This window comes from Tachypleus tridentatus, chromosome 4, assembly GCF_004210375.1.
Source record: "Tachypleus tridentatus isolate NWPU-2018 chromosome 4, ASM421037v1, whole genome shotgun sequence".
Taxonomy (NCBI): domain Eukaryota; kingdom Metazoa; phylum Arthropoda; class Merostomata; order Xiphosura; family Limulidae; genus Tachypleus; species Tachypleus tridentatus.
In genome coordinates, this window is record NC_134828.1 from 40,984,207 (window position 1) to 41,007,565 (window position 23,359).

General features: G+C 31.9%; 1 protein-coding gene across 3 annotated transcripts in view; it reads left to right on the plus strand.

Moving 5' to 3' along the window:
• The window catches only part of DppIII (dipeptidyl peptidase 3), a 49,391-nt gene that overhangs the window by 13,812 nt on the left and 12,220 nt on the right, over positions 1–23,359 (plus strand). For all 3 annotated transcript variants that reach the window (XM_076497927.1, XM_076497928.1, XM_076497930.1), the window contains exons 6-13: positions 2,321–2,395; positions 6,284–6,377; positions 13,683–13,804; positions 17,111–17,241; positions 20,803–20,861; positions 21,057–21,251; positions 21,635–21,741; positions 21,921–22,076. In XM_076497927.1, the coding sequence (XP_076354042.1) occupies positions 2,321–2,395; positions 6,284–6,377; positions 13,683–13,804; positions 17,111–17,241; positions 20,803–20,861; positions 21,057–21,251; positions 21,635–21,741; positions 21,921–22,076 (939 nt within the window). The remainder of the gene's footprint in view (positions 1–2,320; positions 2,396–6,283; positions 6,378–13,682; positions 13,805–17,110; positions 17,242–20,802; positions 20,862–21,056; positions 21,252–21,634; positions 21,742–21,920; positions 22,077–23,359) is intronic.

The window sequence follows — 23,359 nt, forward strand, 5'->3', positions numbered from 1 at the left end:
GATACCAGGCCACGTTGGTATTCGCGCAAATGTGCTTGCAGACATGGCAGCTAAATCTATCTGCTCTGGCACTATCACCACTGTGCCTATTCCGTACATGGACTATGGTTCTGTGTTCAAGGCTCAGGCTTTGGCCGTCTTGCTTCCATAAGGTTCGGAAGGAGGAAATTGTTCTAACTATACTACGCATTGGTCACAGTTTTTTAATTCGTCATTTTCTTTTATCTGGAACTGTTGCACCAGTGTGTAGTTTGTGTAACACTCAAATCACTGTAAACCACATTTTACTTTCTTGCCATCGTTACGACTCTCAACGACGGCACTATTTTAAACATGTTCTGTCCCAGGGTTTGTCTGTAACATTGGACAGTGTTATTGGTGATGGTGATACTGTCCACCTTAATAAAGTTTTTAGTTTTTTAATGGCCATTAATCTTTTTGACCTCATTTAAGTGATTTAAGTGTTTGATATTTATTCATTACACCTTTTTAATTGTGGTTCCCTTTTCAGAGTCTCAATTTCTCTAGTTCAATTTGATATTGTAAAATGGCCAGAACAATAAATAACTCAACACCAGGACTCGAAAGGCCAACTTCAGGTGAATAACGCTGCTGTTTGAACTATCCATTTGAACTACCCGTTAGTCGTTCTAGCGAGTTGTTATTACACTTTTGCTTCATGTCATTTAACACTTTTATTACTTTACCTTTTAGTACTGGCCATAATGACACAACCCGGAACCAGGACTGGAAAGACCAACTTTAGGTGACTGACGGTGGTTCTTGTACTTACATGTTAGTCTTCCTGGCGGGTTATGATCATTACCATTCTGCTACAGGAAGTCCTTTACAACTTTGTATACTGGATGTCAACATTGGTTTTATGCCATTTTATGTTTTAATTGCTGTTTTGTTTATACCTTTGTTTCCTTTTATGAATTTTACTACATTTACTTTACTTTTACCTTTTTACAGGACATCTGGCTAATTTTTATTACAATTTTGCTATATGTCTTTAAACACTTTTCTTATTTTGCCTTTTGGTAATGACTGTTATGACAACATAACCCGGAACCAGGACTGGAAAGGCCAACTTCAGGTGACTGACGGTTGTTCTTGTACTTACCTGTTAGTCTTCCTGGCGGGTTATGATCATTACCATTTTGCTAGAGAAAGTCCTTCACAACTTTTCTTACTCTGCTTTCTATCTTAACATTGTAGACTAGGTGTCAACATTGATTTTATACTTTTTCTTTTTTTCAATGATGTTTTGTTTTACATTCATTCCCTTTTATGTATTTTACTACATTTAATTTATTTTTACCTTTTTACTGGACGTTTGGCACAGATAGCCTAGCTGCTTTGTGCCATAAAACCCTAAATCAATCAATCAATCAATTATGCTCATGAAAAACATGTATACTTCATGTTGAATAAGTATATCTGTTCTTTGAAAGGCACTTTGTCATTCATGATGAATAAGTATATCCTTATTGTACCAATTAAACTTCTTCAGTATTTCCAGTTATTCTTGTAGAATCTACCTGAAGGGATTTGTGCTCCCCAAAAAACCCATTAGGACATTCTCCTGAGCATGTGTACCGAATTTGGTTCCTATAGCTTGAGAGTAAGGGTATAAACAGAGTTTCAAACTCAATACCTTTCAGAATCAAAAGGAGAGCCAGGAATACAAAAACATGATGCAAGATTCAGGTTCAGCAGCTTTGTAAACCTTCTATTAGATCCTCATTATGTCTTGATGACCTCCTAGGCATGTTTTAGCCCATATTGATAAGGAGGCTATGCCATATGGATAAGGGGCACCAACCTTCCTTTCTACTTAGTCTGCCTATCTGGAATGAGTTATCTGGATAGAGGTACATGTATACAAAGCTATGAGCTGCAGTTGTATAGGATGATAAATAAATATTTACCTTATGAACCCAGATTCAAACTAATTTTTCCAATATTTTATTATTATATTTATTTTTTAATATAGGAAAGAATAAAGTGTATTTATTCTATTAGAAATGTAATTACTAGCTTTCAGTATTTTATGTACTTCAGTTGAGTTAAATATTTTCCCTTGAAAAATCAAAAGGTAGTGTCGCATTGTTCTATTTAAAGAACTTTGAGTGTTTGTTTAAAAGCATTAGAAGTCGATTTCTTTCTTTTCTTTTTAATTGTTAAAACATCACTAAATTTTGTTCTCTCTCTCTCTCTCTATATATATATATATATATATATATATACACAGTTTATTTGACTTTTAAGTGAACAAGTTGCATTGTGTTCTAGCTAGTTGTTTTTTTTTACACAGGGAACCACAACATATTTTTCCAAGACCTGTAGACAAGAAGATGCAGATCTATTGAGCAAGTTTTTCAAAGAAAAGGTTGAACTTAAAAATCTTAAAACAAAAAAGAAACCTGTTGAAAGATATATCACTACATGTGGATTGGTTTATGTCAATAATGTCATAGATTGTGTAAATTAAATCTACATTAAACAGGGTTTTTAATGCCTTAAATGGCATTAAATACCTTTTTTATAGCTTCATGAAAAGTATTCAATAAAAGATAAAATAAACTTTTAGAAGTACTCTTATAATTACTTAAATGCTTTAAATCTAGTTAATAGTATTAACTATTTATAGTTAATAATTTCCAAACAAGTTAAAATTCACCTAGCAACAATTATAAGCAGTTGACTGTGTTTTCCATTGTACCTGTTTCTTCATATTGAGTTAAAAAATAACTCCTAATTTGTCAACTAATTGTATTATTTTAAAATATTACTTTCTGGAAACTGAAAGTGTTAGAGTAAGTTGTTCGTTCCAGCATTTAGACAAACATGTTAACAGTCTAATCTTCTTACACTTAATCAGATGATAAATTTATTTATCCTTAGTTATGTTGAGTATATTAAAGCTACTTTTGTAAATTGAAAGAATAATATAATATGAATCTCAATATTTACTTCTGAAACAATTCATTGTCACACATCGATTAGCTATCTTCCTCATGCACCTGCTTAAGAGGTTTGTATGCTACTATCTCAAGACAACTCCTATCTAAATTCACATGTTTTAACATGAACTCTTCTGATGCATGATGTTAACATGCAACAAAATTCTTTGTCTATGTGCAGTAACTCTCCTTATGCTTTTGCACTTGTGCTAGTTTCATATTTTTACTTCTGCATTATGTTGAACAGACATGTTTAAATTTCTTTTCTGATTTCTTTTTGTTGAGATTTTTATTGTTAATACAACTTTGACTTTTTTAATCTTTCACTTTTTGTGAATCTTCAAATGATGGTGACTTGTATTTAGTCCTATGTAAGTGACATAATTCACACATCTTATTTCTACGATGACTTTGGAGACTTTTTAATTATCTAGGACATAACATTCATTGTTCAACCTGTTTGTGTATAACCACATACTGAGTTTTTTACTCTCATCCTTTCAGCCAAGACTCATTTTGCTCAACTGGGAATAATCTATTGGATTATCTTTTATATCTCTCTTGCTTTGGGGTAGTATCTTGTAGTCCTTACAATTTAAGAATGACTTTAACCTTCCAATATTTCTGGATTTCATTCTCAGGTATTCTTTTTTTTATTCTTTCTTTCTTTTCTTTTTTTTACTCTGCTCCACTATTCTTGCAGTTTTTTCTTGTTTTTCCTCCTTGCTTGTTATTAAGATTTATACTATTTCCTTTCTCTAACAGCTTTTCTCTCACACTAGAATGTCATGTACCCTTGCATGTGACTTCTTTGTCTTACCTTGTATTTTTCTTTTCTTTCCATTCCTTTTCTTTATTCTCATCATTTGTATTTAATTTGGTCAGCTTAGTTATTTGGCACCTTACCTTCTACTTAATTTTCTAATTTCCCACTTTCACATTTTTGTCTTTTTCTCATTACCTTTCTATATTCCCTCTTTTTCTACTTCATCTTGCTTCTGATGGGGTTTCTTTAATTATTAGTTATCTACTCAGCCTATTCTACTTCTGCTTTGTCCTTCCTTACTTTGTTTCCTTGCTGTTGGGACTCCTCAGGTTGTGTTATGTTTGTCTTTACTGTGCTCTCTCCTTCTTAAGTAGGTGGTATTTATCAGGCTCTTTTTCTTCATCAGGATATTTTATTTGGTGCTCAGTTCTCTTTGGCAACCTGGAATAATGTAACATAGCTTTTGCTCTTGTATATTCCTAGATTTTCATTTTTTTTCTTTGTAGATGTTGCCATTTACTCTTGTTCTTTGTCTAGATCAGTGTACTCATAAAATGAAAATTCCAGATTTTAGGCTTTCCCATATTTCTCATCCCCCTCTGCCAGAAGTCTATTTATTCATGCTTATTTTCAGTGACTATCAGGAATGTCCTCCATAAGTATTGTACATTCTATCCACCATTTTTGTGTTTTTTCATTCCATTCCTTGCTTTTCCCTTCAGACTTCCATCAGCTCCTTTGGTATTCATTGGTATCTTAAGGGCCTTCACTTGGTATTTTTATTCATTACATTTGACTTGTTGCATGTCGTTTGCTGGGAGTTTAGGTCTTCTATAGGGTTTGCTCTTGTCTAGACACACCAGTCATGGATACCTTTGACACTCTTCTCTACTCCAGTCTTCCTCTTCTTCTGGTCTGCTTTTTATATTCTTTTGACTCTGGCTTCTAATTTTTTTCAACCAGACCTTGTTTTACATCTTTCTGTACACTTATTCCCATATTCATCATATCTCTTGGATCCTTTCCTTGATAAATGTCACTCCTTGTCAGATTGTATGGCCTTTTTTACCTTCTCAGCCTTAGTTTCCTAACTGTTTCTTTGCAGATCATTCATTCTCAACCTTCCTTTATCCAGTATACTCTCTCTTCTACATCACTCTCACACATCCTTTCTTCATAATGGAGTATGAAAATTATTGTGTGGGTTTGTCTGATTTTTTATTCATTAGGTTGGATTCTTTAGTGGTGTGGCATTTGTCTTGTCATTCTTACCATCTGTTTGTCTATCAACAAAAGTGGTGAGAATTTAATCATGGATCCAACCACCACTTCTTTATTTAATCCGTAGTTTTTCAGTTTCTGTCTTTGTTGGTTAACAGGCAGCCTTGTTCATAGTATTTTGTCTTTCCCAGTGCTACAGCACATTTCTTCCCTTGTGCTTTACACACTGATATATTCCTTCATTCTTCTTTGACTAACTTGCTCAACTCCTATATCCGAATAAGAACATAGTGGGGATTTGCATGCTTTTGCATATGCCCTGTTCAAACTGTTGGCTTCTTGCTTTTGCATCATCTTTCTCTCCAGACTTATTTCTTCAGTATTCTTGCCTGAAATTACCATCATTCTTTTGTCTATGCCATGGATGCTGCTCACACCTTTTTTCTTTGCACTTGTATATTTTTCATTTTGATCTTTTCTTCCTGAGACTTCAGCATCTCAGGAGGATAACTGTACTTTTTCTACTATATTCCATTCTTTTGGATCTTACCTGTAGAGTTGTAGTGAGCACTGCTGTTTGAAACTATACTGCTTATCTAAATTGCCTTCTCTCTGCAGCTGGAGTTTGTTCATTACAGTTACAACAAGTACACCAGGTATGATCCGAACATGCTCCAATCTCACAATACATATTATGTTTCTGACCTCTTGTGTAAAACTGCTGAGATGATCATTATCTTCTTTTGCCCATCCATGCAATACATGAGACTCCTTTGCCACTTACTATCTGGGAGTGAAGTATGTCTGGTTGAGATGAGAAGAGGTCATCCAGAGGTGGTGTGCCCTGTGCTTAGGGGTCACATTTTCATATTCCATGGGCACTTTCTGCAGGGAGCTCACCTTAATAAAATTTTACAATGGACCCTCCACTATTTCATCATGAGGTCTAGCTATTCTGTGTGAAGAGGTAAGTTATCCCTTCAAAAGTTAATACTTTCTTAATCTGTAAACGTTTTTCTCATAGATACTCACCTCTGTACATATTCCTATTCATCCTCTACATTTTTGCCTTACCTTGTGAAAGAATAAGGTCACCATAAGTTGCTCCTATGAGTAGAGGGCTTTTATCTCATAATGATGTGATGGTATGCCATTGCAATTCATGAGAAATTAGGTAAGGGTTGTTTAAAGACTTGTGGTATGTAAATCTCGGATAGATGCATGAGGAAATCAGCTAACCTGTGTGCAGGAGGTATCTAATTGAAATATGTTTCCAGTTTTAGAAAAGTTTAACATTTCATAAATGTTATTTTGATTTTGTTAACAGGGAATGGAAGCATACAATACACGAACATTTAAAACAGTAAATGAAAATGGAGAAAAAGTATATGAAATTAGACTTGCTTCAGTGGTATCAACAGGTCAGTTGTTGTTTTTTTTTTTTTAATTCAGTAATTTTAATGTACTTATTAAACTTTTACTGGTGTATCAGTTTGTATCTTTGTGGTTTGATTTAATATTAACTCTCACTATGGGCTTGCTCAATTTGCCCAAGTTTGTGAACCCAAATTGGCCTCTACAGTTTCCACACTAATTTTTAATGTTTTGTTTATCTTCACAAAATTTTGCAAATATTCCATAATGATTATAAAATTTTCATAAAGAAAAGAAACCAAAATTCTGAATTAATTTTTCTAAAAATTTCTGAATAAATATGTGTAGTCAATGTTGGTTTTTCCTTGTGAAACATGAGTTTATTGTCAAGATTAAAAATACTTCATCTGCAAAATTTCACATTTATGTAGTTTCTGAAACCTAATTTCAAAGTTTTATTAGTTTTATAATTTATCTATTTTTTCTGTACCCTAACTACATAAGATCTGTCAGTTTGGCTGGTTTTGTAACCACCATAAAGAAATACAAAATAAATATAAATTTCTTATTTTCCTTTCTAGAATGACTTCATATTGTATCAGAAAACAAAATTTGTTTATCCTAAATAGTTTAAAGCTTGTAACAGTATACTCGACTGTTTATGTTTAAAGCTTATTGTTTTTGTTACCCCTTGAACCATGTTTTACAAACGTTCCACCACACAAGTTTTAAATTACACTGCGAACTTGTAGCTCGTGTTACCTTATTGAATTATGTAAAACAATAGCTGCTTGTGAGAATACTTCAAAAATTCTTTTTTCCCCTTCTTATCTAATCAAATAAGTTTTTAAATTGTACATTTTAATTATTTGTGTAATAAATAAAGATTACACATGAAAAACAATAAATGTAGTACTTACTCGAGACATCATTGTTTGTTTTGTTTTTTTGCTGTAGACTGTTGATTAAACTTTAGCCTACTTTTTTATACTTATGGTGTTACTACACTAAATGATTTTTATTTAGTTATATAATGCATGCCAAAACACATGGTAATAGCACACAAAAAGCATACAATGTCTTATAACTATTGTAATGTTTGGCTTTCTAACTATGCAATAAGAGCCAGTAAAAATTCAGTTAAGCTTGTTAGTGTGTTTCCCATGAAAATAAAGTTTGAAATGGAAGCAAAATGTACAATTCTCTGTACAACAAAAAACAATATAACATAAGTCATTTGACATATTAAAACTTTGGCTTTGTATTGGCTGCAAATAATATAGTATTAAACATTAGACAGAATTATTGATAGTTTGTGAAAGAGAGGATGTAATAGATGGGTGTAGCAAGTAGGTCTAATTTTCTAGTTTATGGCTATACAAATAAGATTGAAGGATATAAATATTCTTCTTTACCTGAATAATAACTATTATAATGAGTAATTTACATTAAATACCCTAGTTCTCAGCTTCATGGTAAACAAGTTTGAGAAGAGGGAAGTAGATGTCATAATTTTTGTACTAGGAACTTTTCTAATTATTTTCTTATCAAATTAAGAACTGAAAACTAACATATGTTAAAAGTGGATTTAATAACTGTATTTTGATACAAAGTTTATATGTGTACCATGATAATAAAGTAATCTCATTAAATTTTGAGTGTAACTCTATAAAACTACAATATGTGCACTTTGATCTGTCTGTGGTGAGTGATTGTTTGAAACATTTGTGGATTAGTACACTTTTTATTGTGTTATTCCTTGATATGCTGGATATTTCCAGTTTTTATAAATGTATCCTTAGTCGTGATTTGTTTAGTGCTGTGTTCTTAGTTATGATCATTTGTCTGACATAAAATAAAATTATGTAAGATGATGGGGATGTAACGGAATAATGTTAGTGGCTACCTCCACAACATATTGTTTGAACATGAGTATTCAAACTCACTTGAGTTCCTCTTCAGACATTTGACAGAATGAATATAAGCATTTCATTAAATGTAACAGTGTAGAACATAGTGTGAAACAATTAACTGTGTTTTATGTAGAAAGATGCACAGCAGATGGTGCCTTGTGTAAAATAACATATAATACATTTTATGTAATGTGAAATAATTGACATTCGCTAAAGGTAAGGCAAAATATGAATATTACAAATTTTTAAGAGAGCTTGTATTTAAAATGTAATTTAACAACTTTATTATCATTAAATAATGAACAAACTTTGTGTTATAATGTAGTTAATAAGTCGTGTTAATACAGGTTTTTAAGTCTGTAATTCTATAAGAATATATATTCAGTTTGCCTGTGAAGAAGAAAATTCCACCTTTCAAAAGTGCTTAGGATTTTATTTCAATTCTGTAAGGACATGTTTTGAAAAAATCCTAAATCCCCATTAGTATAAAAATTAACATTTTTGTTAGTCTTCCCTCTTCTTTAATTTATCACCTCTCTGAGAAGTACAGAAATTAGCATAAATTACTCATAATATAGATATTGCTGAGACAAAGCATAATTTTTATGGTTTTCAATCTTTTTTAGAGTCATACATTAGAAAATCAGATCACTTGTCACATACTTTAAAAAATTGCCAGTAATTCTATCGGACATCTCATACTACATTATATTTAACTAATAGAAAGCCAAGGTTTTAATATAAGAAATTTCATATTATATTTCCTTCACTCTGAGTACAGAGTATTGTGTATTGTGTCTTCAATTTTAAGTTTTTCTCATGGTATTTAGATCAACAAACATAGTGAAATGTTTAAAGGCTGTTGTTTTAGTCAGAAAGCCAGATAAATTATAATAGTTAAAGAAATTTTTTTTCATTGTGTGTTTATTCTGTGTTCTTAGGAGCATTTTTTAAGGAAAGAAAAATTATTTAGTGTAGTAGTAGTACCATTTGTATTAAAATAGTAGGCTTTCATTTCAATGGCAACAAAAACCAAAGTTACAAATAAGTACTATGTTTTTGGTTTTTCATGTATATTCTTCATTGATTATCATAAAGCTAACTTAACTGTAGAAATTAGAAACTTATAAGGTTATATTAGGTAAGATAATGAAAAGAGATGATTTTTCATCGGGTATGCTTGTGTGCAACTTGTATGTTATGACATTCACTGTGGTAATGTAGCAAGTACTTGCTGGTAGAGTGACTTACAACTTGTGTGGCAGGATACTTAGTTAGATATGGGTAAAAGGACAATAAAAAAGGGAAATTAGGTATAAACAGATGTATACTGTTATAAGCTTTTAAGCTATTTAGGATAAACAATTGTAGTTTCACATTACAGTTTATTTATCACCCTTTCAAAAAACTATGAAATTTACTGCAAATTACATATAATATCGTTATTGCTCATGCGAAGCATAATTTTTATAACCTTCAATCTAATTTAGTTAGTGATGAAATTGACAACCGTGTTTTTTTTGCCACACCCAACTGTCGCATCTTTTCGGACTACCAATAGTTCTCTGAAACTCAGTGCTATAGTAGTTATTTCCAGTAGAAAGCCAGGGTTTTCATCTGCACAGACAATTGTAAATTTCTTTTTCAATTCAAGCTCCATTCCCACTGGAATCACATTGATGAGCATAGATGAAGTTTTAAGTGCTCTTGTTCCATGGTTAGAAAGCCTGAAAAATTGTAATAGTTATGGGATATTGTGTGCTTTTTTACATGTTATTATTCTATGTTCTTTGGTGTATTATTTAATTAAATGAAATATTATTTAGTGCAGTACTAAAATCAGTATATAAAAGTACAGTTAAGTATCATCAATGAAAAAAAGACAGGTAAATAATTTTTCGTGTTTTTTAATGAATAAAATTCACTAAAATTTAAAAAATAAATGTTATGTTAATTAAGGTTAAATTAGGTGAAATAAATAATATATCTAGAAAGAAAAAAGAGTAATTTACTTTTTTTGGTGTTTACAAGGTCACTCAACTTGGCCAACCTTGTATAAATTTAGGGTAGAGAAAATAACAGGTAAACTGTAAAGTTTTACTGAAAAAAGTTTATTTATTTAGGTTTTATAGATTATAGAAATAAAATTTAAGATTTTTTAGACAAAGTAAAGTATTTTTTTGTGTGGAAATCATTTAGTACTCAGACTTGTATATAGAAATACTATATATTTGAAAAAATCTTTAGTACAAATGTTCATTAAAAAATCTGATTTTTTGAGTATGAAAGGCTGGAAGAAACACATGACCATGCTGGAAAATCGTTTGTTTTTGGAATTTCATGGAAAGCTACACGAAGGCTGTCTGTACTAGCTGTTCATAATTTAGCAGTATAAGACTAGAGGGAAGGCAGCTTGTTTGTTTCATTATTTCATGCACATTGTTCATGCTGATTTTTTAAAACAGAAAATGAACATTAATAAACAGTATTCTTTGTGAATAAAAATTATGTTATTTGTTTGTTTTAGAGTTCTAGGTATACAATGGTAATTAAAGAACTTCATGAAAACCATTCATGACATTGTAAAAGAAAATGTGAATATTTCCAAGCCAGTGATTTGATACTAAATAACAGATGCTTGTGGTCACAAGATATATAAGGTGAAAACAGCTTGATGGAGAAATTGTTTAAGTATGATCCTTCTTGTTCAAAAAATTATAAGTGCAGCAGAAAGTTCCTTGGATGAAAAAAAGGAAGGCTTTGGCATGAAGAGAACTTAATCACTCCAAAAGGAATGTTTGTGGAAATGGATGTTGGACTACAGGATTTAGCACATTAGATGAATTGTACCACTGTGTGGTAGGAAAAACAGCAAAAGTAAACTGTCATTTGATTTGTTCTTATAGTGTATTCTACACATTTAACAGAGTAAACTACCACCATCAAAGGATCTTGAACCAGCCACAAAAACATTACCAGTTTTCTGAGTTAAGTGCTTGACAGTGTACACATTATGATCCAAATTATTTACCTTGTGCTAATTAGTGAGATAAATTGCCAGAATAAATACAAAACATTCTAGCTAAGAAGTAGAGAGAAATGGATCATAATAACTAAATTTAAATCAGATGCATGGCCAAGACAAAAATTTGGAAGAAAGGAAGAACAAAGATGCAACCTTATAGCTACCAATTTTGGTATCATAGCCAAAAATGGCATAACTACATCCTGTTCTAGCAATGTCAAGAAAATGCTACAAACTTCCATTTTGATTTCACAGGGTATGGACTAGTATGTGAATGTTAAGGATGTAGCAAATTATAATCACCTTTTCATGACATTTGTTTGCTTGACTGGATGATAGATGTTTAATAGCTAGTACACAAGGTTTTGTTAGAAATTGTGGGATAAATGAAGTCAAATGCTTAAGAGAGCAGAAAATATAATATCTTCAGAAGTAACAATTTTCTTCTGAAATGGAGTTGCAGCTATTTTTGCCAAAAACAAGGCTGAATCACTTTGCAAATAAATATAACTATTTTTCTGTAGTGGACACCACTCTAAATATAACAAGTTTATGCACTTTTAGGGAGATCTAATGGAATTCATAAACTCAAGACTTGTTCTTAAAGACAATCTGTCATTCAGGAAATAAAAACTAACACGTATTCTGCAAAACACTTCAAGTTGTCATCCTTAGAAAGCTAAGATTATCGTTTTTCAGGGTTAGTCTTCTGAGAAGAATTCAAATTGTATATTACTATTGTTTCTAAGTGTTTTGGGAAAGAAAATCCTTAGTATCACATCTAAAAAAAAAAACTTACAGTACCTCTAAATATGACCTTTTTTTTTTCTGATGGGAAATATTTTTATTGAAATACTACTATTAAATGTGGTGTATACTTATTATATAATTAATAATTATATCCATGAGTTAGCATGATATTTTGCATCATTATCAGTTAAATAGTAACAATAGTAACACATGTTGGAGTGAAGACTGTTTTATCTTATGAAGCATTTTAGAATTTCTGTGACACAGTAATATGTGATGAGTGGTATCTGTCTAAAAAGTCATGAAGTAAAATATAATAAAGCTTTTATTTAAAGTGTATTAACTTATCCATTATAACTTTTTACTTGTATTGCATCTGCTTATCTTGTACAACAAGAATTAAAATATGAGCAGTGCACCATATCCCTGTCATCAGCTCTAATATTTTCTATAATAGGAAGTGTACAACTACCATTCTGTGAGTAAATGTAACAAGACTGCTCTTTGAAACTTATATTGGTATATTGTTATACTGATTGGAAGGATTTCCAGAATGTTACTATGTGCCTAACATTTTCACATCAGTTCTGTGTTTTATGATTTTTTGTGGATCTTCTTCATCCATATTTCTACATAATGTGACACACACTCATCTCAGGAGTTTTTGTAATCCTTTTATCTCTATAATTTGTTTTATTTAACAAAAACGTTTTTAGTGAGAATTATTAATAAGATTGTGCATTTGAAGCTGTTAGTCGTGGGTATTACCTTCTGTGTAGGAATAGAGGTATATTAATTTTTACAAGTATTAGAACAAACACTAGTGTTTAAATTCTGGTACTTTACAATGTCAGGTTTTGTTTTATTTCATTTTATTTGGATGGAATGGATAGCTATAAAGACTCTTGTGCAATAACATTTATCGAGAATTGGTGCTACCATCTGGTGTAAACTATGAGTTTGTTTCTGCTTATTATTATATTATATATTTGATATGAAATGAGTTATATTGGGACTGCATAGAACATGGAAGGCTTTGAGTGTGGGCATTTGTTTTTTTGCCATACCAATGAAAACAGAAGAGCATCATGATGTGTTAAAATTATGGTTCTGTAGTGACATTCTTGACAGAAATCTTTCAAAATATATTGTATTGAACTTTGATTTCTTTATCACAAAGAGAACAATAAGTTAAAAGAATCAAAACGTTATGATGTTTTGTAGATTTAAAGACATAAGCTCTATTGTTTAACTTGAATAGTGGGATTAACTTAATGAAGTGGTCACATATGTAATTATAATATTTTGTATTTGTTTAGTATGTTAGTATGTAACATCTGGTATCACGGTACTCGTACATTATAGTCATACTTAAAATCTATGAATGCTAAAATATAGACTTGTTCTTGGTCTTAATTGAATTTTCTGTATTGTGATTGATTTATGGAATGTATTATCTAGTAAGTTGTGATTCTTTTCTGCATTTGTTTGGTGGTTTATGGACAGAAAATATTAAACTAGTTCTTTAATATAGGATGTTTATAATTAGTTTCTTCTTTAGCTATAAAGTGTTATCAACAAAAGGTTTCAAATTTTCTGTTTTGCAGTTAAGTACTTACTTTATGAGGTATTTATAGATTTTCTTTTTCACTTGCACTTTACAGAAGATGATGAAGAAAAATCTTTGATTGGAATGTGTCAGGTAGATGGAATGAAATTTATTGTTACGAGAGGTGACTACTCAAGACTTTTAGCCTATGCAATTACTTATCTACAAAAAGCAAAGGTATGTTGTTTCATGAACAAGAAGTATTAAGTGGTTTGTGATGGTTTGCTAGTTCTGATCGATAATACAGCAAAAGCATAAAAGTTTGAAATTTCTTAATATTAATTAGTTTATAACAAAAAAAATTAAACTTTTTTTTACATTAAAATTGGAATTTTGTAAATGTACTTGGCGAGTCAGAATTGAACGTATAAAATGTTTCTGTAGATGTTTAAACATACACTACATGGCCAAAAGTATGTGGATGCCCCTTCTAATTAGCGGGTTCAACTATTTCAGCCACACCCATTGCTAAAAGGTGAATAAAATGAAACATACAGCCATGTAATCTCCATAGACAAACATTGGCAGTAAAAATGGGTTTTACTGAAAAGTTCATTGATTTTCAACATGGTTCTGTCATAGGATGCCACCTTTCCAACAAGTCAGTTTGTCAAATTTCTGCTCTCCTAGAACTGCTCTGGTCAATTGTAAGTGCTGTTATTGTGAAGTGGAAACATCTAGGAGCACCAACAGCTCAACCATGAAGTGGTAGGCCACACAAGCTCACACAAGTTATAAACTGCCTCTGGAAGCAATGTCAGCACAAGAACTGTTCATTGGGAGCTTCATGAAATTGGTCTCCATGGCCGAACAGCCACACAAGCCTAAGATCACCATGTGAAATGTTAAGCATCTGCTAGAGTGGTGTAAAGCACACTACCATTGGACTCTGGAGCAGTGGAAACACGTTTTCTGGAGTGATGAATCACAGTTCACTATCTGGCAGTCTGATGGACGAATCTGGGTTTAGTGAATATCAAGAGAACTATACCTGCCTGAATGCATAATGCCAACTGTAATGTTTTGTGGAGGAGGAATAATGGTCTGGAGCTGTTTTTTTCATGGTTCGGGCTAGGCTTTTTAGTTCCAGTGAAGGAAAATCTTAATGCTACAGCATACAATGACATTCTAGAGAATTGTGTGCTTCCAACTTTGTGGCAACAGTTTGGGGAATGCCCTTTTTTTATTTCAGAATGACAATGCTCCTGTGCACAAAGAGATGTCCATAAAGACATGGTTTGGCAAGGTTGGTGTGGAAGAACTTGACTGGTCTGCACCAGAGCCCTGACTACAACCCCATTTAACACTTAGGATGAACTGGAACACTGACTGCAAGCCAGGTCTTCCTACCCAACCTCTCTAATGCTCTTGTGGCTGAATAAGAGCAAATCTCCTCAGCTATGCTCCAAAATCTAGTGAAAAGCCTTCCCAGAAGAGTGGAGGCTGTTACACCAGCAAAGGAGAGACTAACTCCATATTAATGCCCATGGGTTTGGAATGAGATGTTCAACAAGCACATATGGGTGTGATAGCCAGGTGTCCACATACTTTTGGTCATGCAGTGTACTTTATAATGTTATCAAGAAAAGCAATACAAATACTATTTCTGAACAATTATTCAAAGCTAACAGACATTGTAACTTAGAGATTCAGAATTGAAAAAATGAGTACTGTGCAAAAGTGTTGAAACAAGAGAACAGTGTGCTGTTCTTTCCATTTTATGGGCTAATTGTTCCATGCCATTACAGAATGTAAATTTCAATACTGTGGTAATTGTTTACTGATCCTTTTTGACAGTTGAATGTGCTAAGGTGGGAATATTTATGACTCTGTAGAATTGCCATGTACTTATATCAAGGGCATGTGATAAGGGTTCTGTTTGAATGAACATACTGATCAAACTTAGGATCTGAAATAACTGTCATTGTACTTCATGTAAAGTGTAGCAAAGAGTTAGCATGTGGTACCAGTATATGCTAGAATAAATCAATTTAATAGCACTCCACAAATAAACCTTGATAAAAACAAAGTTTAACACTACATATTAAGTTTTGTTGTCATGCCACAGCCATAAAAGCGTAGAAAATTGTTAAGAGATCAGAGAATTTGCATGAAGCTTTATGTGATGTTGGTTGGACTACCCAACAAATTGCTGCAGTCTTGAACTGCTCCCCAAACACTGTCATCCACACCTTAAGTCATGAGATCAAGACAGGTAAATTTGAAAATAGGAAAGGAGGCAAAACACCTGAACTCAATTATCCTGATGTTAAGTATCTGTAGTTATGCAGCATTTGGAACAAAAGGAAGACTGCTACTGATCTCAAGCATTAGATAAACTATCATGTCCCAAATGACAGAAAAGTGCCCAGATATACAATATCTTTTTATATACAACTCAATAAGAATGGAATATTTGGATGTGTAGCAGTTAAAAAAAAACTTTTACTTTGATCTCCATATATTGCAAATATATTGAAGTTTGCTGAAAAGTACAAAAACTGGACTGTTGGTGATTGAAAATGATGTTTTGGATGGATGAGTCCAAGTTTGAAATATTTGGTTTAAAACATAGGTTGTACATCCAGCAGAAGGTGAAACGTACAGGGGATAATAGACCTGCACATGTACCATCAGATACTGATTTGTCATGGTATACCTGGCAGTTTACATAATATTGGTAAAGGATTCTACTACAAAGAACATAATGACCCTAAACACTTATCCAACCTGTGCAGAAATTACTCAGCTAAGAAGGAAGCTGCTGGAGTCATTCAAATTATGCTAGTGTACTAACAGAACATAAATCTTAACCTATTTGAGCAGATCTGGGATTTGATAGATCAAAATCTTGACAAATCAAGAGTTACTTATAAAGAAACTTTATAGGAGTGTATTAGAGACATTAGGGGTAAAATCCCAAAGGACAGTTTGATTAAACATGTTGCAACAATGCCTGAAAGACTGTCTGTGGTTATTAAAACTAAAGAGAAACAGAAAAACCATTAACTATTTGATGAACTCAACCATTTCTACTGAGTTTCTGTTGTACTAAATATGAAGATTAATAAAACTTTGTTTCATCTGTGATTTATCTTCTATTGTTTTTTGAAAGTAGCCTGAAATCTAATTTTTAATTTTGTCCTAACACTTTTGCAGAGTACTGTACATTTCACCAAATACTAATTACATTAAAGATTCAGTTTTATTCATTTTCATTTCAAGCTTTGGGTTAGATGAATCTTGAAGTCTTAAGTTTTCAAAACTAATGACAAATAATTAAACATAGTTTTGTATTAGTTCAAGTGAGTAGTAATAGTAAACTATCTAAAAAAAATTTTGTTATTAAGTAGTTTGCCTTAATGTTTACAACTAGAATTTTTTTCATACATGTAGAATTGCTTCTTTCCAAGTTTTAATCACTTTATATCACAGTGTGCTTATAGTCAGGCCATCTATAATGGATTGATACATTTTTATTAGGAGCATGCAGCAAATGAAAATGAACGTCAGATGTTGAATAACTACATAAAAAGCTTTGAAACAGGTTCTCTTGAAGCTCACAAAGATGGATCTCGATTTTGGATCAAAGACAAAGGTCCAGTAATAGAAACGTAAGTATTAATTGAAGGGTTATTAGTATATATTATATTAGTATATATTACAACTCTCCTCTTGCTTGACTACTATTTTTACAAAGGTATGCATATTCAGTGAATTCTTAGTGCAGGATTTTTTTTTCTCATTAACTTTGTACTATTATTATTAAGCTACAGAATATATTTAATAGAGGTTTTCATAAGTTGAGGTATAATGAAATTATGATACTTTTCAATGTTTATTTTCCACTAGTTACACCTTATCCTATCATTAAGGTTTCTTTTGGTATCAGTATCGGTTATTTATTATGACTTATTTTTACTATTATTATTATCATCATCATCATTTCCTCATAGAATAAAAACTATTTCATATTATTATCTTAACTCATGACATTAGGACCAACTTAAGTTTACCAAACTGGCTGAGCCAAGTACAGATTTTACCACACTGTGGTAGTTCATACATGGACATTGCCCTAAAGAAGTGATAATTTTAACAGTGTGGTTTTTCTTGGACATTGCTCTAAACAAGTGATAGTTTTACCATAGTGTAGTTGTACTTGTACACACCGGTGATTAGAATATTTATTCTAAAACATACTTACCTCTTCTCAAATTTATACCTATTACACCATTTTTTTTCATTGCTGCTGATCTACAAACATTGTCGGTCTGAGTGGTTTTTGCTGTTTGTCTGCAGACTACTTTCTCATTTTGTGTGTTCTCAGGTCAGTTTTTCTTATCCAAGACACTCTTCGACAGGAAGGGGGATAAATTTTTTTCACTGATTCATCTGAACACTGTTTTTCATGTCTATGTCTGGTCACATTTCTATTGTTGTCATGTTCAGTGATGATCTTAAAGGATTTGTTGCCTGCACTAAAGCCTTTAGAGATATTAGACAACAACTTTTTATTTTGGTTTCTCTTTGAAGGTGAGGAATCTTCTGCAAGTCATATCTAATTAGTTTAGTCACATTTCCATGTCCATAGTGGCCTGGGTTGAATTGTCCACTGGAGGACGTTGTGTAAACTAATATATGAACCACTCCAAGTACTTTTATTGCACATTTTATGATCTGACAGTATCTTCATATGAGGGCAAGTATGCTTTTATCAAACCAATTTCACACTAGCAACCACTAATTCAGTATTTTTATCTAGGCTGCAACATGTGCTGTAGAAATGAGGTACTCTATAAGACCACATAGGGGTTGATCAGATGGTATTACTGTAATATGCTGGACTGCCACTCATAGATTATCATGACTGAAACGTGTAGATCCTGCTTGTCCCTGTTGATCATTGGATTTAATGAATTGGGTTCAGTTTGCTTTTAAAATTTTAGGGAACTTGATTAACCTATTGCACTGTTCCTCGTGACTCCCCATATTGTGAAGTTAGGGAGTTCTTACCACATTCAGTTCCAAGTAATGGGGTGGTAGACAGAGGCTTTTCCTCCATAGTGTTAGAGTGAATTCCTTCTCTCTTGGAGAAGAGGGTGAAGTTAGGAGCCCTCCTATCCTGGTTCTTGGATGTTTTTCCCAGATGTTGGTAGGAGTGGCACAAGCCTATGCAGGAACTAACTTGTAATACTGGTTCAGATATGATGCTTGGCTGTCTGGTTGGGTTGAACATGGCCCTTTTTATAATCAGTATTGGTTCAGTACATTGTATGTTTTATTTTATCTTATTTGGATCGAATGGAAAGACAAGGACTATTTACAATAACATTTATGTAGGCTAGTTAAAAAAAATAGTCATTAGAAGTCAACAAAATTTTTTTTATCCTCACACATATTAATTTGTGCATTTATGTTTCTACAGGTTTTGTTGCTGTGGGAAATAAAAGTATGAGTACTACAGTTGCAGAACTAGTTAACAGTGCAGAAAAATTCCTACCTCATCTGCCTTGGCTATCTGGTTGGGATGAGCATGGCCTTTTATAAAATCAATATTGGTTCAGTACATTGTTTGTTGAAGAAAATTCACTGTCTCCTTGCAATTCTGAAATCAGAGTGGTCCCATCTTGGAACCTTGGCTGAGAACAGATGTTCCATGTCCCAGAATTCTGGGGGTAAGTGGAATTTACCTTGCCCTCACAGTTGGGGAAGAAGGATGAGTGTTCATAATTTCAGACCTGATGAGTTCTGTTTCCTCTGGTTGAATAAAGCTTACAGAGTTTTGTCATTCCTAGACTGGTGTGTTGCCTTTCAGACTTCTTTAGGTTGAAGAGAATGTTTGCCCACTTCAGTATTGCTTACTTTCTCATTGTGATTCTGGTGAATCAAAATGCATTACCCTGTGACTACTGGTTGGGATTCACTCATAAGTGTAGTTTACAGTCCAATAGGGAACTCTAGCTATAAGCATAAGAGGTACGAATTGGCTGTTAACATTTTCTTCAATCTAAAATGTATTTCTAATATTATTTACCTTCTTCCACTCTCCCCACTAAGAGATGGTGTTAAAGCCTGGGATTGAGTTAGTCTTGGAAAAGTCATGACATTATCTGAATGAAGTGCTCATATACAGTACTATGAGGGAGGGTGCTTTGACATAGGTGAAGTGTTGTGAGATAAATATTGCCAAGGGTAACTGACATGAGTGTAAAAGACTAGCAAGGTAGAAAAAATCAGACCAATGCTTAGATGGGCAAAGAAAGAAACCCTAAAGTAATGGCTATAAGTGTGAGGAGGTTAGTATTATTCGAAATACATTTTTGATGTAAGAAAATGTTAACACACAAAACCTTTTATTTGTAATTTAACCTAACGTGTATTATTTTATTTTAATTACAATTCTGATCTTTATAAGTGATATAATTTGATCATTATATTTAATTTGCTGTTTTCTTTTCTAAACACATATTTAGTTTTGTTCTGTGTAGTAAGCTTGCTTTGATCAGTATTTTCCCAACAATATTATTATTTACTACACAAGCTACATTTTTTAAATAATTGAATATAGATCTCTCAAATAAGTGTTATGAGTTCTTTTCCTTCAACTCCCCCTCCTTAGTGGCAAAGTGATATGTCTGCAGACTTACAATGCTAGGTTTTGTACCTGTGTTTGGCAGAACAGATAGTCTATTGAGTAGCTTTGTGCTCAACTTCAAATTTCCCTCATAAACACTTTGTTCACCACTAATAGGATTTCAGTGAGAATGAAATGGTTCCTGAAATAATTTAAGAAATACAGTCAACATGTTACCAAAGTCCACTTTGAAGATACAGTTATATCTATTCGAGCTTCTTGTTGAAAAAATCAATTACATAATAAAATTACAATGCTACTAAATCATCCATTTGTGACATGCATTTCTATCCAAAAGTAAAAAAATATCATCTACAAGAAAAGTTTGTTGGATTCTTGCTAACATAAAACCCACAAATAGTCGATTTCAACCAAAAAAGTATAAACCAGTCATATATTGGAACTATGGTACTTGTATATTCTGTATTATATAAAATGGCTGTTGTTGTCTTTTTAAGGTGCATTTAAATATCATAAGTATTTGGCATTAAACTTCACCAGTCCTTAGAAAATTGAAGCTTTATTCTTGGCTTTGCAGATACATTGGTTTTATTGAGTCTTATCGAGACCCTGCAGGCATGAGAGGAGAGTTTGAAGGTAAGTTATGCAAATTTAATTGAAGCTTTATAAGAATAAAAAATATTTTAAACTTATTTATTCTAACTTAACAAAAATGTTATTGTATTCAAAACTTGGAATGTTTCACATTGTAATATTTTAAAAATTAGTCATTAAAAGTCATCAAAATTTTATTATCCTCAGATACTAATGTGGGCATTTATGTTTCTACAGGTTTTGTTGCTATGGTAAATAAGAGTATGAGTGCCAAATTTGCAGAACTAGTTAACAGTGCAGAAAAATTCCTACCTCGTTTGCCTTGGCCAGACACGTATGAGAAAGACAAGTTTCTACGCCCAGATTTTACATCGCTAGATGTACTTACTTTTGCAGGAAGCGGTATTCCTGCTGGAATCTGTATTCCAAACTGTATGTTTCAAATTTTACATTTGTATTGATTAGAGTTTGTTTTTAGTTGGCTTACTGGGAAAAATACAATATTAAAAGATTATTTACTAATAGATTTTATGTAGTTGACTTTCTCTGTATTACAGAGCAAACATTTCTTTAAAGAGTCTGAAGTCATAACACTAGATAATTAATACACTTTTTGAAGGGCTTAACAAATACATTTAAAATAACTGAGTATACCCCAATCAAAAAGAAATAAAATTATATTATGGTTTATGAAGGAAAATATCACTGTTTTCATCATCTCTGATTTTCTTAATGCAATTTAAAATTTAAGTTAAAAATATTGGTTGTATGCTGTACTGCTGTTGTGGAATTTAAATTAGTATGTTATGTTCTAGACAATGACATTCGACAAAATGAAGGTTTCAAGAATGTGTCCTTGGGTAATGTTATACCTGCTAGTTACAAAGAATCAACACCAAATTATCTGAATAAAACTGATTCTGTAAGTATCTAAAACTATTCCAATAAATAAGATTTTCTATTAAATCACCATCATATCCATCTTAAAAAAGTGAATTATTATTATTAAACAGTTATATGTACATTCAGTGAAGCTCGTATTTATAAATCAATTTGTCAGATAATGGTTGAGATTTACTGAATTAACTATTCCTTCTACAGGAGTTACTGAACAAACATCGTGTTGGAGCCTTTGAAGTGACAGTTGGGCTGCATGAGCTTCTAGGCCACGGGAGTGGAAAGTTGTTTCATAAAAACAAAGATGCAACACTCAACTTTAATGCAGAAACAACACTACATACTGAAACCAATGAAAAGGTGTGGTTTTATATGTTCATTTACTGTGACTGAAAATCAGTATTTCAACACATAGGAAAGAGAGTTGTTACCATAAGCATTACTAGTATAATGTGGCTGGCTTCTTTGAAAACACAAAATTTAAATTTTCAGTATGTTATGTGCTTGTAATTTGTACATCAGCAAAAAAAAAATATATTACCTGAATTTGGGTAAAATATAATTATCATAAGATAATTTACACTAAATATTATTATTTATCTTAGAGTGGACAAAACAAAGTGTAAAGTTGGACATTGGAAAGAGTAGCTACAAAAGATATAACATTGGAATAGCAATTGCACCAGAAAAGACATTCTCCTATATCATATTCATTGAGTGATATTTATGGGTAATTTATTATTGGTCATTAAATTAACCATCTTGTAATTAACCTATTATCCGATAATTGCATTAAGAAAATTGAATTTTTGTTCTGTATTGGATATTTTCAAGAGTAATGTTTTATATTCAAATTTGACAAAATATTGTACATTCTGATTTAAAGACAACCGTAGATTTATATATAGATAAGCTTACATAATTGTTTTTTTTTTACAATTAATACATGTTTGCCAGTATATAGATTGTTAATGAATATTTTGTTTTAACTGTTTAGCATGATAGTGATCTGTGTAACAACCTTAACTCTCAGTATGCTCAGCCCTAGGGACTAACGTCATAATCATTTTGTGCTTGTTGTAGTTTTCATGCTATAATATTTAAATTATTAAGCAAATGCTCACAAAATCTGAAAGATTATTGGTAAATATTATCAGGCTTTCATATGGAAAATATAAATTTTTTGCTAAGTTGTAAGGTTTTTAAGTAATGTTTTTCTCATACCTTAATTTTTCCATGTTGCCTATCCAATATGCAAAGTAATTTTTAATTTAAGATTAAAAATACTTTCATGCATCAAAAATTTTTCTTTATAACTTTCATATATAATTATCAAATTTCTTTTTTTTAAAGAAAAATACTTTATATTTTATCTGATAGTTTCACTATTGAATCTCAGTACAGGTTCAGTAGATTTAAATGATATTATAAGCACCATAAAAATTAGGAAACAAGTATAAGTTATGCTTTTTTCATTCCAGAATTTCTATAAAGTATAACTCAAACACAAACGTTTAGTCTAAATAGCATAAATGTCATAACATTATATATTTATATAGCTTCATTATTTTTATTATGTTGACATTTCAGCCATGCTTGGTTAACATCATAGACATTACAAAGTAACATGTTTTAGCTGTGTC